A 17,406-nucleotide genomic window follows, 5' to 3' on the forward strand; every position below is an offset into this window, starting at 1 on the left:
TGAGAGTATGTATGTGTGTGTTAAATAGAAAGCTCTGAAGCATAGGGAAAAAATGTGCTTTTGTAAATGAGAGGTGAATCAGACTCTGAGTGCTCGGGTAGAGTAGAAAAGCACTACAGTATATAAGAACCAGTCCATTCATCAAATTGTTCCAGCCAAACTAAAAAAGAGGTGAAGGTCCCGGGATGTGTTTGGTTTATCAGGGATGAATCTCAACTTGAGTCTGAGGTAAAACAAACCATGAAGTGTGCAGAGAGTGTTGAGAGACTGCAGGATGTAAAAGATCTGCTGCTAATGTCTTGGGGTCTGAGTACTGTAGTGCTGCTGGTTCAGAGCAGGTTTTATCTCAGGTGCCTTTTGAGAACCAACCCACAATTTGAGAATTGATTATTATATTCCCTTCACTGGCTGAAGCTGAGAAAAGAAAATGATGGCAGACAGAATATGTGTTCAGCATTTGTCGGTCTTTGCTGTCGGTGGCTCTGAACTTTTTGTCGACTTGTGGTGCTTACTTTCTGAAACAGGCTCCCGTTTTTTGGTGGTGAGACGTGAAACCTGGTTTAGGTTAGGCAGTAGCAGCCACACCGTTAAGGTGGAAAGGCTTATTAGAGATTATTCCTGGCCAAGTAAGACCTGTTCTGACAGCATATTCAGGACATGTAGCTATTTAAGAGGGATGGTAACAATGTTCCGCTCAGCCAACCAATACACAACGAATAAATAAGCAACAATTAATGTCTTCAGAAACAATGTAATATTTTGAAAACAGTTTGACAGCATGAAAGGGTTTTGTCATAGTGATGAACTGACAGATAATTTAAGCTTTATTCAAGCTATAATAAGGGCTGCTGCATTTAATAGTGTCAGGTTGATTGTGGATCAGACAGTTAATGAAAGTGCTGTTTGAATTGCTTCAGCGATAAGAGATGCTGCCCTCCTGGTGAGGAAGAAGTCTGAGTTTGTGTAGGAAGTAGCCAGGCTTTTTTGTTCTAGCTGACTTTAAAAATCTTTCTTCCTTTTGACGTTTCTGTTTTAAACATGATTTCCTGCTTGGGATGAGTGAAAGAGACGTGATAAGTAATTAAACAGTCCTCATTTTTGTTCTTTTTCACCTGACATTATCAGGGGAAATGCTAAGTTTGTTCTTCAGCTTTTCACCTTTTTAAACTGTGCTGCTGATTTTTTTTTTTTTTTTTTTTTAATTTCATGACGTTAACAGAAAGCACACAGTTGGTGAGAGAGTGCATCAAGACATCAGTAGATTTCAGAAATACACTTATGAGGATTATTTTGAAGACATTTTTAGTTTTGTCGCCTTTTCTACCTTCTTCGGTAAAAATGTACCCACTTACGTATTTTCTGTCCTTTGGACATAAATCATGTCCATCTGAAGACGTAATGGCATGTAATCATCAGTTCAGGATTTTTTTCCCTTGTACTGCTACTTATTTAGGCATTAGTTGCAGACATTTGCCAAGCGAAAGATATTTTAAAAGTTAAAGGAATATAGGTAAGTAAAAGCTATTTTTGACATCCAAAGCAGCATGAAGAACAGTCCTGATGCACAGTGCTGTTACAGCGGGTTTGAAACCATCCGTCCATCACTTCTATGTCCTGTTGGTTAGCCATCACCAGTCTGTATCTGGAAGTCCCACAGGGCCTTTGTGAGCTTATCACACTTTCACTCTGAGACTTCAGGCTCATAGTTCACAAGCTGGGATAATTTCTTTCTGTTACACGATTGTGCTCCAAGTGTGGCACAAACTGGTGGTATCACCTTTGGTAATACGGGGCTTTCTGTTTTCATCTTTTTGTTCAATGTTGTCTTTACTAAAGCCAAATATATGTCAATTCAACAGACACGTTATTGTTATTTGGTGCAAGCTGCTTGGGTTGCACATTTTGCTCACTGTTTGAATTTTCCTCCATGTTTCCATGTTCCAGAATGGACAGGGAGGAGTCACGTGACAGCACACTTGGTACATTGTTTTAAATCATCTTAACTTTCTGCTTGTGTTTAGTAGTTAGTGTAGTGGGGGAAATAATTATCTGATCACCCTGCTGAGTTTGTAAGTGGCTCACTAACGAAGAAATGACAAGTCTCTAATTTTTATCATAGTTTAAATTTAATGAAGTGAGACAGCAGATCGACCAAAGATCCAGAAAAACAACTCAAATTACATAAAAGTTGCAAACTGATTTGCATTTCATCCTTTGAAATAAGTATTTGTATTCTTACAACCCAGGAAGAATTCTGGTTTCCACAGATCAATCAATCAATCAATCAATTACAGATGAAGCTGCATATAAAGCACACTTCTCCACAGAATCAATTTCTTCCAATCCAGCCTCTCCAGCACCGCGGGCAAAGACCAAACAGCTGTCAAGGGGCTTCAGGGAGAAGACTGTAGACATGCAGAGGGCTAGAAGACGGTGAGAAAGTGACAACTGCTGGTTTTCTTACAGGGAGTGCAGAATTATTAGGCAAATGAGTATTTTGTCCACATCATCCTCTTCATGCATGTTGTCTTACTCCAAGCTGTATAGGCTCGAAAGCCTACTACCAATTAAGCATATTAGGTGATGTGCATCTCTGTAATGAGAAGGGGTGTGGTCTAATGACATCAACACCCTATATCAGGTGTGCATAATTATTAGTCAACGTCCTTTCCTTTGGCAAAATGGGTCAAAAGAAGGACTTGACAGGCTCAGAAAAGTCAAAAATAGTGAGATATCTTGCAGAGGGATGCAGCAGTCTCAAAATTGCAAAGCTTCTGAAGCGTGATCATCAAACAATCAAGCGTTTCTTTCAAAATAGTCAACAGGGTCGCAAGAAGCGTGTGGAAAAACCAAGGCACAAAATAACTGCCCATGAACTGAGAAAAGTCAAGCGTGCAGCTGCCAAGATGCCACTTGCCATCAGTTTGGCCATATTTCAGAGCTGCAACATCACTGGAGTGCCCAAAAGCACAAGGTGTGCAATACTCAGAGACATGGCCAAGGTAAGAAAGGCTGAAAGACGACCACCACTGAACAAGACACACAAGCTGAAACGTCAGGACTGGGCCAAGAAATATCTCAAGACTGGTTTTTCTAAGGTTTTATGGACTGATGAAATGAGAGTGAGTCTTGATGGGCCAGATGGATGGGCCCGTGGCTGGATTGGTAAAGGGCAGAGAGCTCCAGTCCGACTCAGACGCCAGCAAGGTGGAGGTGGAGTACTGGTTTGGGCTGGTATCATCAAAGATGAGCTTGTGGGGCCTTTTCAGGTTGAGGATGGAGTCAAGCTCAACTCCCAGTCCTACTGCCAGTTTCTGGAAGACCCCTTCTTCAAGCAGTGGTACAGGAAGAAGTCTGCATCCTTCAAGAAAAACATGATTTTCATGCAGGACAATGCTCCATCACACGCGTCCAAGTACTCCACAGCGTGGCTGGCAAGAAAGGGTATAAAAGAAGAAAAACTAATGACATGGCCTCCTTGTTCACCTGATCTGAACCCCATTGAGAACCTGTGGTCCATCATCAAATGTGAGATTTACAAGGAGGGAAAACAGTACACCTCTCTGAACAGTGTCTGGGAGGCTGTGGTTGCTGCTGCACGCAATGTTGATGGTGAACAGATCAAAACACTGACAGAATCCATGGATGGCAGGCTTTTCAGAATCAGAATCAGAATCAGAATGGGGTTTATTGCCAAATGTTGAGCAGGTTTACAACATTAGGAAATTGCTGCGGTGCTTCAGTGCAAACATGCTGTCATAAATAGCACTTAAATAGACATGGAAAAAAATAAAAGTAGGGATAAGAATTAAAAGTGCTACGTGGAAAGATATGTGCATGAGATATACATGAGATATATACATGAGAATAAGAATTAAGAGTGCTACGTTGAAAGATATATACATGAGTGCAGGTGGTGATCAGTGCCAAACATAGAATGATGCAGTGACACAGCGTAGGGTCCTTTTGAGTGTCTTTGCAAAGAAAGGTGGCTATATTGGTCGCTGATTTGTTTTTGTTTTGTTTTTGAATGTCAGAAATGTATATTTGTGAATGTGGAGATGTTATATTGGTTTCACTGGTAAAAATAAATAATTGAAATGGGTATATATTTGTTTTTTGTTAAGTTGCCTAATAATTATGCACAGTAATAGTCACCTGCACACACAGATATCCCCCTAAAATAGCTAAAACTAAAAACAAACTAAAAACTACTTCCAAAAACATTCAGCTTTGATATTAATGAGTTTTTTGGGTTCATTGAGAACATGGTTGTTAAGAGATTTTTCTACATTATACAATATAACCAAATCTCTATAATACAATATAATCAAGTGTGCCTTATATTCTGTGTGTTCATATATTTTCACATAACCAAGCTTATTGTTAAAGAGAACATAATGCATTCCTTACCTCAGTGTGTGATGTCAGATAAGCATGATATACTTCTGCATTGTTATTTTCAGTGTATGTGTGCAAGGTCAGATAAGCTGAGATAATGCCTGACCTCTCCCTTTTCAGTTAAAAGAGGAAGTACTATGTAACTGACTTTCACTATAAATAAAGCAAGCAAGCCTGCACTCGGTGTGTGTGTCTTCTCAGAGACATTCACCCGTGCGCACGTTTCTAATACTCTCTGAGTCGGTCTACAGTGTCTCATTTCTCTTACTTGTGTTTGAACAAATGTCTACCCCTGACAATGGTTGTTGTTCAATAATAAAATTATTCCTCAAAAATACAACTTGCCTAATAATTCTGCACTCCCTGTATTTTGAAGTGGCAGAAATATAAAATGATCATCGGTCACCCTCTGTTCGGCATCCTTGAGGATCTTACTTCATTGGGTGATAATGATCACTAGCTTGTTAATGAGCTGAAGGCAGTTACACAATCAGCAACACATTACGCCCTAATGCACTGAAATCTTGCAGGGCATACAAGAAGAAATATGTACAGGCCGATCTTAGATTTGCTTAATAAGCATCTAAATTGTTAAAAGAAGGTGTAGGAGAAAGGGCTGTGGTCAGATGAACCAAAATTGAATTCAGGGCATTTTTGACCCAACGTGTTTGAAGGAAGAATAATGCTGAATATGATCCAAAGAACACCATCCCAAAAGTCAAGTATGGAGGTGGAAACATTATGTTTTGGAGTTTTTTTTCTGCTAAGGGAGAAGGGTGACTTTAAGGAGCCATTGGACGAGGCCATGTACCATACAAGAACCTCCTGAAAAAGAAAAGATGATGCATGGTTCTTCCTATATGACAGCAAAGAAGTGGCTAAAGAAGAGGCTCATTGACGTCATGGGGTTTATTACCTAGTTTTCAGACCTCAGTTCTATATTCTTCCTTCTGTGAAGGAAGCTAAAACCTTGAGTTGCCAAAAAACTAAAGGATTTAGAGTTGCTGTAAAGAGTGGTCCAAAATCCCCCCTGAGATACGCGCAAACCAGCTGACCAACTACAAGAAACGTCTAACTGCTGTGCTTGCAGAAAGGGTTTCTCCACCGAGTGCTAAGTCATGTTTGCTTGCAATGACATGCAAATTGCTTTATAACATTTATGTAATGTGTTTTTTCTGAAATTTGGTTGAATTGAAACGACCAAAGAAATTAGAGAGTGTTTATTTCTTATGCAAATGAGCAAACTTTTAGCAAATAATTATTTCCCCCACTGTATTTACAGCCTGCTGGGGAGTTTCTGCTGCTGATTCTGGGAGTTTCTCATACTTCATTAGTTTTCTTTTCTTTTCTTTGTCACTGCAGCTCTTTTACCGCTCGTTCTTGGGGCCAACCTCTGCCATAAAATCAAATTGAGTAAAGGTAAACTCAGGGCAGCATCATCATCTCCTAAAGCTCATTTGATGGTGGCCAGCTAGTGGTGTGCATCACTGCTGATTGAAGCCAGAGCACGAAAACACATTAGGAAAAAGAGCTGATAAGACCGATTCATTAGCATTTAGATAGCTCTAAACTAACTAACTAAAAGGAGACTTAATAAAAATTCACTTGCTGTTATTTATTTATTTATTTATTTATTGCTATTCATTTATGCCAGAACTTATATACAGAAGTGTTTCTGCATTACTTTTTTTGGTTTTTACTCAAACACTTCCTTGTGCTTGTTTGTATTGTTGGAACTTTCTCGTTGATCCTTTTGCTGAAAGAACATCAAAAAGGACAGAATTCTTTGTCTCTTGAATAAAATAAGTTCATCAACCATGATCTGCAGATTTAAGATCCTCACGTGGACAATCCAGAGAATATCAAACCAGTGGAAGAAAAATCAAATATCCTATGAAAATTTCAGACACTACCTCAGCAATTTGTTTGCTGTTTGCAGAGCTGTGTGTTGAAAGAGTAATGCCCTTGTTTGCATTTCCTTTGGCTAACTTGAGTTAGTCATTATCATCTACCGATTAGAGTAGATTCTGGATCTGCATCATGCTGGAGGCAGCTTTGTGGAGAAGCAGCTGTCATCGAACCAATTAGTGCATCTGCTATAACACAGGTGGTGTCTGCTTTAGTTACGATAGTGGTGTCGTTTGGTCCAGACCAAATATTTCATGAGACATTTGTGAGATTGCCGTGAGACTTAGTGGACGTAAAACAGGTCACCAGGGCTTAGTTCAGTTCAGTGTTTTACATTGCTAAATCATAACATTACCTCAGTGAAATATACTTAAAAGGACAAAGATACTTATAATATAAAATGAAACCAATCAATTTAATGAGTTGGCACCCAGTTCCCTGCCTTGTTCACACTCCACCAGCACTACATTTTCAGTTTGAGCTTTTATTGACATATCACCGCAGCAGCGAGATGGGTGGCGTGAGATTTCTTACAGACATTCAAATACCAGGAAAACTAATAAGCACTAAAAACAGAATGCTTTGTGTTGAGGACTAATCAGCAAAAGAACTGGACTGTCATAATGTGCAGGATAATAAGATGCAGGAAGCAAGTGAATTAACACAAGAAGAGACGTTTTTTAGGCCAGCCGCCAGTGCATAAAGTCTAAAACATGAAGCCAAAACCAGAAGAAGTCACAGAAGAAACAGAAGGAGACGACACCAGGCAGGATAACACACATCATGACAAAGGGTAAAGGCAAGACAACACTTTATATATACACACACAGGGTGATCAGGTTAATAAAGATAGCTGGCACACTTTACTGAAGTGGGTTTTACTGTGATGTTTAACATTTTCTCCTGTTGATGCAGTAGTAGATAAATCAATTTTCTCCTTCTGATTTTCTCCTAGAGGAATAATTTTATCTCACGTTATCTTATCTTATGTTGCACTTGATTCGTGTAGTGCATGTATCCACTGGCTTTAACACCAATCACTTAGTGTGCAGTGGACCAAAAATTACAACAAAAGTATGTTAAGCTCTGCACACTGGCAGAGAGACGAGAGAGACCGAGGGAAACACGAGGAGTTTATTTCTCACTTTCCATAGGAAGAGTAACATGTGTGCTAGCGAGAGATTACTCAGTCACACCTGACCTTGTTCCCAAAGCTTAATTTGTGGATGTAGGTGCATCGATATCAATTGCAAAGATAAAACAGTATTAAGTCTGGTTCTTTATTCCTGATTTCCTCTATTCTTATGCTGCTTGCATATGTGCTTTTAGCAAACAAGGCTAATGGGATACGAACGAACTAAATGTAACTTACGTCTTAACAAAGCAGGAAAGGAAATCAAAGGAAAAAAAAAAAAAAAAAAATGTGATTTACTGCAGATGTGTGTCAACAAACAGGATAAAAGCAGGTTTAAGACACTTGAGCACTGGCCCCTCTTTTCAAACCTTGGGTGTTTTCTAATTTCTTTTAAGTTTGTCCTAAAGAAATTTTTTAAAATGCTGCAAACTTTTGAAGATAACACACCATGGGTCTATGTGAGGTTAGAAATGTTAAACCACGTGCACATATTGTTTTCTGTGTCTGGCTGCCCAGCATGTCCAGACTCTGCTGTATCTTCATCGCGGTAAACTCATTAATTCGACTTCTTTGTGTCGCACTGTCTAGTTGTTGTATACTTTCCAGCCTGCTGAGTAAGTGAGTGAGCAAATGGTGTGCTATTGGATTTGACATGCCCTGCAATGAAGGTCACAAGCACTTAGCCTGAAATTGACATGAAAATTTCCAAGGTGTCACCGTGTTCCCCGTCCATCCAGTGGAGTTTTTGTTTTCAGCATTTGTCCGACATACATACAAACTTCTGTAACATGGAGCATTTGAACTGTCTGGAGCAACTATGATGAATATGTCAGCCTAGCTGTAAAGTATGCTATTCATGCTGCATGTCCATGCACAGCTCTCAGACAGGTGTGGGAACAAGGACCTTACAGGTCCAGTAAGATAGTTACTGCTTATTTATTGTAGTCGTAAATATACATTGATTTAGTGTGTGGTTATGTCTTCCCAACAAATTGATGCACAGTCATAAACTTTGTGTAACCTCTGATGTGTGTGCATAAACATGGCGATATTGTTGTGATTACTTATTGTCAGGAGATTAGACATGTCAACGAAAACACCAGACATTATGATACAGACTTATCATTTGCACCGATGTTTTTTCTAAATTTTATACACGAAAATTGAGCGCGAGAGCCCTCGGTGCACCTGCTCACTGCTGAAGTCAAAGTAAACCTTATTGTCATCTCCGCTACATACAGTCCAGTATATAGAGAGACGAGACGAGGCTCCAGTTACAGCAGTGCAAGTAAACAAACAATAAATATAAGAAGAGTAAGAGGGAGTGTTCGCCCAGGGCGCCAAACCTGCTACTGACTGTACCTTTAATATGTCTTCAGAAGATGAAAAAGCAGAGAGGAAAGAGTTGGCAGACTAAAATGGAAGAAGAAGCGGTTCTGGTTGGAGCACATTAAAGCAACACCTGACATAAATCGACTTACCTGAGTGTGTGAGAGACAAACCGAAGAAGACCAAACCAAAACCATGTCTCCATCCGGACATTAAAATCATTTTTTTTCAGATGTAAATAGGTGACAGTTTTGCTGGCAGCTGTAACAACAGTTCAGTCTGGTGTATATCCATTTCTTAGAGTTTATCCATTACCTAAACAACTGCTGGCAAGCAAAAAGGCTCTGATGAAAAAGGAAATGATGTGCTGCCTGATATCACCCATTAGTTAGAAGCTTCAAGCTGAGCCTTGTCACTGTTGCCATGTTGGTATTAGGAATGATTAAATAACCCGCTGTAATATAGAGCTTACTGATAACTGAGAGACACTACAAGCTCATACAGTGCCAAGCTAGCCTCACCTTTCATCATATCCTGCTTGATTGTGTGTTTACATGGAACCATGATTTACAAAATTAACATAATGTTGGATTTGGATTTTCTAGCCAAAGTGCTTATGTAATATAAAAACATTTCAAAGATACGTAGTGAAATAAAAAAAGTTAAAGGTTTCGTCACTCATGGACTTTTTTCTTCCTTTTTTGGACTCATCAGCACGAGTGGTGTGGGAATGTTTTTGAACTGTCTACTGATTCAGTAAAATGACTCGATGTTACAATCCCTAATAATGCATTGCTTTAAATGGAGAAAATCTTGAGGGATGGCTGTTATGAGGAAAGGCAGCCCAGAAACTTTACCAGTGGCACACATCGTTGTGTGCCTAAACTTTCGGTCTTTCACCCAAGCTAATCTGCTAAGCTAAGACTTTCTATTTGTGTGTTTTCTGGTATATTTGTTCATTCATGAGGTGTAAGAACTGTCAAAGACAAAAATAGTGCATGCTGATGGGAATACTCAAGCGTTTACTATGTTTTGTACAACTTTTATTGGTTTCCACCTTTACATACATATCAAATGTTTCTGTGTGTTTGACCTCACCCTTTGTCCAGTAAATGAAGTGTTTGGTTTTAGTCACATTACCGACAACTTTCTGAAACACGTCCGTCATTCCCACGTTCATTTTTAGCTGCGTTCATCTCAGCTAATTTGGTTTGACAGGAGACTTTTGAGGATCTCTGAGTTTGTTTTTGAATAATAATCTATTGCTCACATTTGGATAATATTCTGTGTTTGATGCGTCAAATCGCAGTTCAGCTGCCACTTCAGGCTCATAGTTGTGTAAGTCTGTGTGCATGCTTGTGTGTGCTGTCTGGATGATGCCCAGCCTTGCTTCATGCCAGGGGATAAAAAGCTGCAGCCTCTATGGGAGATTTTGATTGAGTGATGGACATTGGGAGCTGTTTAAAAACTGTTGATCCTATTAAAGAGCAAAATAAGAGAAATGACACGTAGTCGTAAAATACTTGAATTGGATATTTTACTCTGAGGTAAATCTATATTCAAAGTGATATGAATAAAACTTTGCACAAGTGTTAAAATTTAAAGTGTTTTATTTGTGCTGACTCAGTAAAAGCAACAAATTAATTGTTAATGGTAGTTTTTCTGTGTTGTTGATGCAAGAACTTTACTCGTGTAACTGCAGTAACGAGGCTGTGGAGTTTACATGAGTCAGTGATACTACTAAAATCAGATCAGACACAGACACAGTGCAGAACATGTTTGATTACAGGTGCTATTATGACTTAAAATATAGAAGATGGTTATTCATTTGTCATGTGCCGTTTGGCTCGATCACAATTTCCTCCTCAGGATTTACGCGCTGTTGATTCATGTGCCTCTCCTCTGTTTAAACACACACAAATATTAAGAGAGGGAGTGCTGGCTGGTTGGTTTAAGCAGCTTATCTTGACCTTCTGTTCATCTGTCTATCATAACCCTCGCTCTCCTCTGTGTATGAGCTTATAACACTTTCATCCATCTCTAACGAACGTGAAGAAAAATGCAAACATATTGTGTAAAATAAATGTTGCAAATGGTTTGGAATAATATCAGTTTTTGGCAGTGTTGTAAAATGACTGTCTTCTGAACTCTGCACATAGAGTTTACGCTACCATCCTATTTTATGTTAGGGTGGATTTTTGCTGGACTGGCTCCAGGCCCATTGCAACGCTGCACTGGATAAACAGTTAGGAAAATAGATGGATGGACTTACAGTGGGGCAAAAAAGTATTTAGTCAGCCACCGATTGTGCAAGTTCCCCCACCTAAAATGATGACAGAGGTCAGTAATTTGCACCAGAGGTACACTTCAACTGTGAGAGACAGAATTTGAAAAAAAAATCCATGAATCCACATGGTAGGATTTGTAAAGAATTTATTCGTAAATCAGGGTGGAAAATAAGTATTTGGTCAATAACAAAAATACAACTCAATACTTTGTAACATAACCTTTGTTGGCAATAACAGAGGTCAAACGTTTACTATAGGTCTTTACCAGGTTTGCACACACAGTAGCTGGTATTTTGGCCCATTCCTCCATGCAGATCTTCTCGAGAGCAGTGATGTTTTGGGGCTGTCGCCGAGCAACACGGACTTTCAACTGCCGCCACAGATTTTCTATGGGGTTGAGGTCTGGAGACTGGCTAGGCCACTCCAGGACTTTCAAATGCTTCTTACGGAGCCACTCCTTTGTTGCCCGGGCGGTGTGTTTTGGATCATTGTCATGTTGGAAGACCCAGCCTCGTTTCATCTTCAAAGTTCTCACTGATGGAAGGAGGTTTTGGCTCAAAATCTCACGATACATGGCCCCATTCATTCTGTCCTTAACACGGATCAGTCGTCCTGTCCCCTTGGCAGAAAAACAGCCCCATAGCATGATGTTTCCACCCCCATGCTTCACAGTAGGTATGGTGTTCTTGGGATGCAACTCAGTATTCTTCTTCCTCCAAACACGACGAGTTGAGTTTATACCAAAAAGTTCTACTTTGGTTTCATCTGACCACATGACATTCTCCCAATCCTCTGCTGTATCATCCATGTGCTCTCTGGCAAACTTCAGACGGGCCTGGACATGCACTGGCTTCAGCAGCGGAACACGTCTGGCACTGCGGGATTTGATTCCCTGCCGTTGTAGTGTGTTACTGATGGTGACCTTTGTTACTTTGGTCCCAGCTCTCTGCAGGTCATTCACCAGGTCCCCCCGTGTGGTTCTGGGATCTTTGCTCACCGTTCTCATGATCATTTTGACCCCACGGGATGAGATCTTGCGTGGAGCCCTAGATCGAGGGAGATTATCAGTGGTCTTGTATGTCTTCCATTTTCTGATGATTGCTCCCACAGTTGATTTTTTCACACCAAGCTGCTTGCCTATTGTAGATTCACTCTTCCCAGTCTGGTGCAGGTCTACAATACTTTTCCTGGTGTCCTTCGAAAGCTCTTTGGTCTTGGCCATGGCGGAGTTTGGAGTCTGACTGTTTGAGGCTGTGGACAGGTGTCTTTTATACAGATGATGAGTTCAAACAGGTGCCATTCATACAGGTAACGAGTGGGGGACAGAAAAGCTTCTTACAGAAGACGTTACAGGTCTGTGAGAGCCAGAGATTTTCCTTGTTTGAGGTGACCAAATACTTATTTTCCACCCTAATTTACGAATAAATTATTTACAAATCCTACCATGTGAATTCATGGATTTTAAGTGAGAAGTTTGCACAATTATTTCAGAAACATAAGTCATTCATACAATCTGCTAATGGTCATTATGGTCATTGTTCTTTTAGTTTTGGTTATTTTTGTAAAGCGCTATACAGATACAGGCCATTTACCATTTTTGTGAGTGCATAACCATGGCCTCAAATCATGAAATTTTGCACACATATCAGGTCTGGTGATATTCATGCATTTCATGGGTTTTGCACAAGGGGGTTGTAAAATATGCCTGAGAAACATACTTTGAATTGAAATTTGGTACACATGTACACATGTAACGTCCCACAATGTACAGAAACATCTCTGGGACCTCTGATTATTCAGCACAAAATTTGCAGTGATTCAGACATACATTGTCCAATCTGGTCCTGGTATAAACGATGTATGACGATATTTAATGAAATGACAGTTTTTACACTTTAATCCACTGATCCGAGCAGTTTGATCAAAGCCACCAACAACTTACCGCCTTATCTGATTTGCCACAAACTATCTATGTGCGACAGTTGTAGCAATCCTTTGATGTACTCCTCACAGGTTGATCACGTCCACCTTAAAAGTAATCTAAATAAAGTTCAGATCTTAATATGTTATGTGAAGGCTGTGTGCAGGCAGGAGTGGACCCAATTAATTGGGTTAATAGTTAGTTAATATTTTCTCTGAATGCGGGACGATTATGTTTGTACGGGACGGTTGGCAACTCTACTAACTAACCTTATGAATTAAATAAAGTTCACTATCAGTAAGATCATAGCACCTGCCCAGCTGTATAGAAACTCCGTCATGCTAGCTAGTACGCAGTACGAGTTATTGTAACTGACTGTAAGAAGTCAGCACAACGAAAATAAACTCCACCTAAACTTGGTTTATATCTGACCCAGATAGACTGCAGGTCATAACTTCTTACCTGAAGTTCAGTTCACCTGGCACTCGGACCGGCGGCCGCCTCGGGTCTCTGCTCCTCCTGCCTCCCCTTTCCCTCATCCACCTGCTGGCCTCTGTGGAAGCGCCGCCATAGCCACCACCAAACAACTGAGTTATTTTTACACATCGGCCAGCATCTGGACAAACCTTCGATTGTTTAGACCTGTAAAAACGAAAAATCACCATCGGCCCGATGGCCAGTCCAGCTATGCTGACAATGCAAAACTGCGAAAAGTAAGGAGACAAACTAATTGACCTTTAGTCATAGTCGTGGTGCCACCTAGTGACAACAGGAAGTTATGTTTGCTGACAATATAAAGATTTACTGCATAACATTTTCATTGAGGGTTTCAGATGTGATATGAAGCAATATGACAAATAATAACTGGAAATTCTCCAGAGCCACCTAATGAGAACACAAAGTGATAAATAACTCATTTATTCCACAGTCAATTAAATTTCATTAAAGTGACTGCATGAGATGCCTCTACTGCAACACGATCCGCTGGCATTTCTCCTCAACCACAGCGTGCCTGAGCGTGACGTATACCAAGGTGCCAGAGTCCTCATTGCTCCTTGTAGTTTTATTTACAAGTGTCTTATCTTAAGCAGCAGCAGATCTGGATTGTGTATATGCAGGAGCTTGCTTGCACGTGCACAGTGGACATGAGGGGATTGTCTGCCATTAAAGCATTATTCTGTCAGATGGATGTAAAAAGAAAATGCAAATAAATTCCAAAAAGTTTCTTGGTAGCTGCTAATATAGTTGTTGCCACGTGTGTAAGAAAATGTGTTAAAGACAGTGTATAACAGTTTTCATCTTTGTTGATATGGACACCTGATTTCCTTCACACTCTCAGACTGTTTTAAGGTTGACATAGCCTAAATATTTAATCTACAATTTGTATTCTTTTTATTGCTTCCACTGCAGGTTGACGGCCGACATCCAACCTGTAACTTCCTGCTGGAGGTGGAGAGAGACCAGGCCGAGTGCATAAAGAAGCTGAGGGAGAAGCAGGCCAACAGCAGCTATAAAGGTCACAATCACTCAAAGCACAACTGTTAGAAACCAGATATCTTCTAACAGTAACTTGGAAAAACTTTGTGTAGCTGGACAGAATCTTTAAATCTGGCTTGTTTCAAGCATTAACGTGGCCGTTGTGGCTCCACGGCTCATGCTAACGTTGCCTTTCCCCCGACAACAGGTGTTTGAGGAAATACCAAAATTAGCTCCCTCGATCATCCATTATGCTGACTGCATTAAGGATCAACATCTGGTGCAACTGATCTAATTATCCTGCGTATTCATTCATGCACACCGGTTTGCTAACACCTGTGGCTGTGGAAAGCTTTCACTCTGCAGACCGAGTCTCTAAATACTAAAGGAAAGAAAATGAGATAATTCATGGGAAGCAGCACAAATTGTGTAGATGTTAATTAACAGTGTTTTCTGTTTTATAAGCCATGACATCCTGATAGGTTATGAACCTTCAGTGAAAGGCTGATAAACCCAAAGGTGAACTATGAGTGTCATGCTGCTGTAATAAAATCAGCTTATATAAGCTTAAAAGCTTATATAAATAAGCTTTATAAAGATTATGATCTATTTTAAGATGGTCAACATGAATGTAAGGTTTATCATAACTCACTTTGCATTAGTTTTGCACATTGCTATACTGCCCAGCCTTTAAGACTGTCATTAATTAAAAGGCAGGAGTTATACTGGATCATGTCTCCTGTGGGAAGAGGAAATGTCAGCAGACGGGATGAGAATGTGACAAGCATTGCATCTCGTTTTATAGACTTTTCTTTAACATTACAAATAAAATGTTATTTTTACAGGCTGTCCTCTGTATGTGAGTGATATCAAACAGCATCATAGCCAATGGAGTTAAGTTTCTGATGTGCTCTTTGTAATTTATACTTGGGACAAAGTTTCAGCATAGCAGACCCACATCAAGAACATTCACTGTCACATCAAAGAGCCTTGTCTAAGTAAAGTCTTGGTGCACTGCATTTTCCTCCCCTAAGTCTGTATAAATTTCTCCTTTCCTTTCTTTATGAAGGTTTTCATCAAAGTGAAGGAAAAGTTATTAGGAAAAAGTGATGGGGGGAATCTTTTGGTCTATTTGACCTCTGGCACGATTTCCAAGATTGTTTTCTGGGACAATTATTTTTGCCGCGTTTGCCCTCTTGAATGGTGAGGACACAGAAACTGAAGTCACATCTGCTGGTGCAAACTGTGCTTTCATGTAGTGGCAGCTCTTATTTCTTTGATTCAGGTTTTGACTGGTATAGGAAACATCTTCTTCTATACAAGTGCTAATACTGAGGTTTTGCCTGTTGGTGACACTTCTTGCTGCAGCGAGTATTCGCAGCTTAATGATTGGTATAAATGTTAAAGAGCTGTGGCAACGTCACTGTTTGGAATTTATTTGTATTTTATATTTTTGATTTTTTGCCCAGGATTGATTAAATATCTTTAGTTGTGATAAATTCCTTCATTCTTATCATGAAACTAAAATTATTGCTAACCAGCTAATTTCCTGTCCTTCCTTTCCTTATTTGTAAGCTAATCGGGTTCCACTTGCAAAAGTTATTCATATCATTGATATCATTCAGCTACTTATATAGTGTGTCTCTTGTATTGTAGTTGAACAACTCCAGCTCCAATGCAGCGTTTAGTACAGCAGTTCTCCTGGCGGTCCTTAGAAGGAAATCCCTCAGGCATTTAGCTATCGGGTTATCAGTAATTTAGTGTTTGCTTTGAGTCAAACTTTCAAATGAACTTTTATAATTATTCATTTTCTTTTTATAAAGTTGAAGTTTTGCTTTTTGTTCCACTGAAATAGGCTCAGATAAAGAGAAAACATTTGCAAAAGTAAACCCTGCAGTCTGAAGGCTGATATGCAAAAGCATGAAGGACCCTGCATACAGTGTGTACATGTAATCACACCATGTGAGAACATGATTAGATCTCATAACGCAGTTTAAGCCCATATTTTGTCTTCTGTCCAGCCATGTTTTCTACACAACATGAAAAGCTTTCGTAAAGGTCACTTAGCTTTCACCGAGTGCACTGAAAATCTGTGCAATCTCTGCAGCTGGGAATGGATTCACACGAAATCATTCCTGAATTAAATCACGACAGATGTGTGATTGTTTCTGCCAAATTCAGGAAAAAAACGAATCACAAATTTAGCCTGTTATCCTGAAGTATAGACTGCTGCTCAAACTTTTGGGTTACTTTGTGATCTACAATAAAAATGACAAATAATCATTTATTTTTGTAAGGGCTGATTTTCTTCCAGTGGCACATTGTGCTACCTAAAATTTAACTTAAATAAATTAAGTTAGTTAAGTGTCTGCAGCCTCAGTGCCTGCGGGTTCAATTATAGTGTTGAAATGGCCAACTATCCATCTAAACTTGAATCAAACAAAACAAAAAAGAAAACAGAGACTTACCCCTCACAGGTCCTGATTGTAATGATTATTAACCTCACTGTTGAATAAAGTTTTGTTTAAGGGCAGTTTCCCATATGAAATATCTTTAATTTCTGTTTTGAGGAAAATTTTAACACAGTAATTGAATCCACAGAGGCTGATGCATGCAATGACCAGATTTAGCCCAGAGGATGATAACCATGGACGTCTGCTGCTCAGGGAGCTGCTGTGGTGGTTCAACAAAAGAGAAACACTTCTTTATTCTTGATCCTTAGAGTTAAACACAGTAGTAAATCTTTTTAGAGATGGACCGATCCGATATTACGTATCGGTATCGGTCCGATACTGACCTAAATTACTGGATCGGATATCGGAGAAAAATAAAAAATGTAATCCGATCCATTAAATATCACGAAAGCACCTCACAAAACTTGCAACACGCCGTAACTCACCTCAGAACGTTAGCACGTCAGAGCAGTATGCATCACGTGATAGAGCGGC

At 39.7% G+C, this 17,406-nt stretch overlaps 1 protein-coding gene across 2 annotated transcripts in view; it reads left to right on the forward strand.

Moving 5' to 3' along the window:
• Positions 1–17,406, forward strand: part of LOC308383930 (vasoactive intestinal polypeptide receptor 2-like) — an 81,878-nt gene that overhangs the window by 16,245 nt on the left and 48,227 nt on the right. For both annotated transcript variants that reach the window (XM_080862181.1, XM_080862180.1), the window contains exon 2: positions 14,393–14,498. In XM_080862181.1, coding sequence (XP_080718307.1) covers positions 14,393–14,498 — 106 coding nt within the window. The remainder of the gene's footprint in view (positions 1–14,392; positions 14,499–17,406) is intronic.

This window comes from Rhamphochromis sp. 'chilingali', assembly GCF_963969265.1.
Source record: "Rhamphochromis sp. 'chilingali' genome assembly, chromosome: 16".
Lineage (NCBI taxonomy): Eukaryota > Metazoa > Chordata > Actinopteri > Cichliformes > Cichlidae > Rhamphochromis > Rhamphochromis sp. 'chilingali'.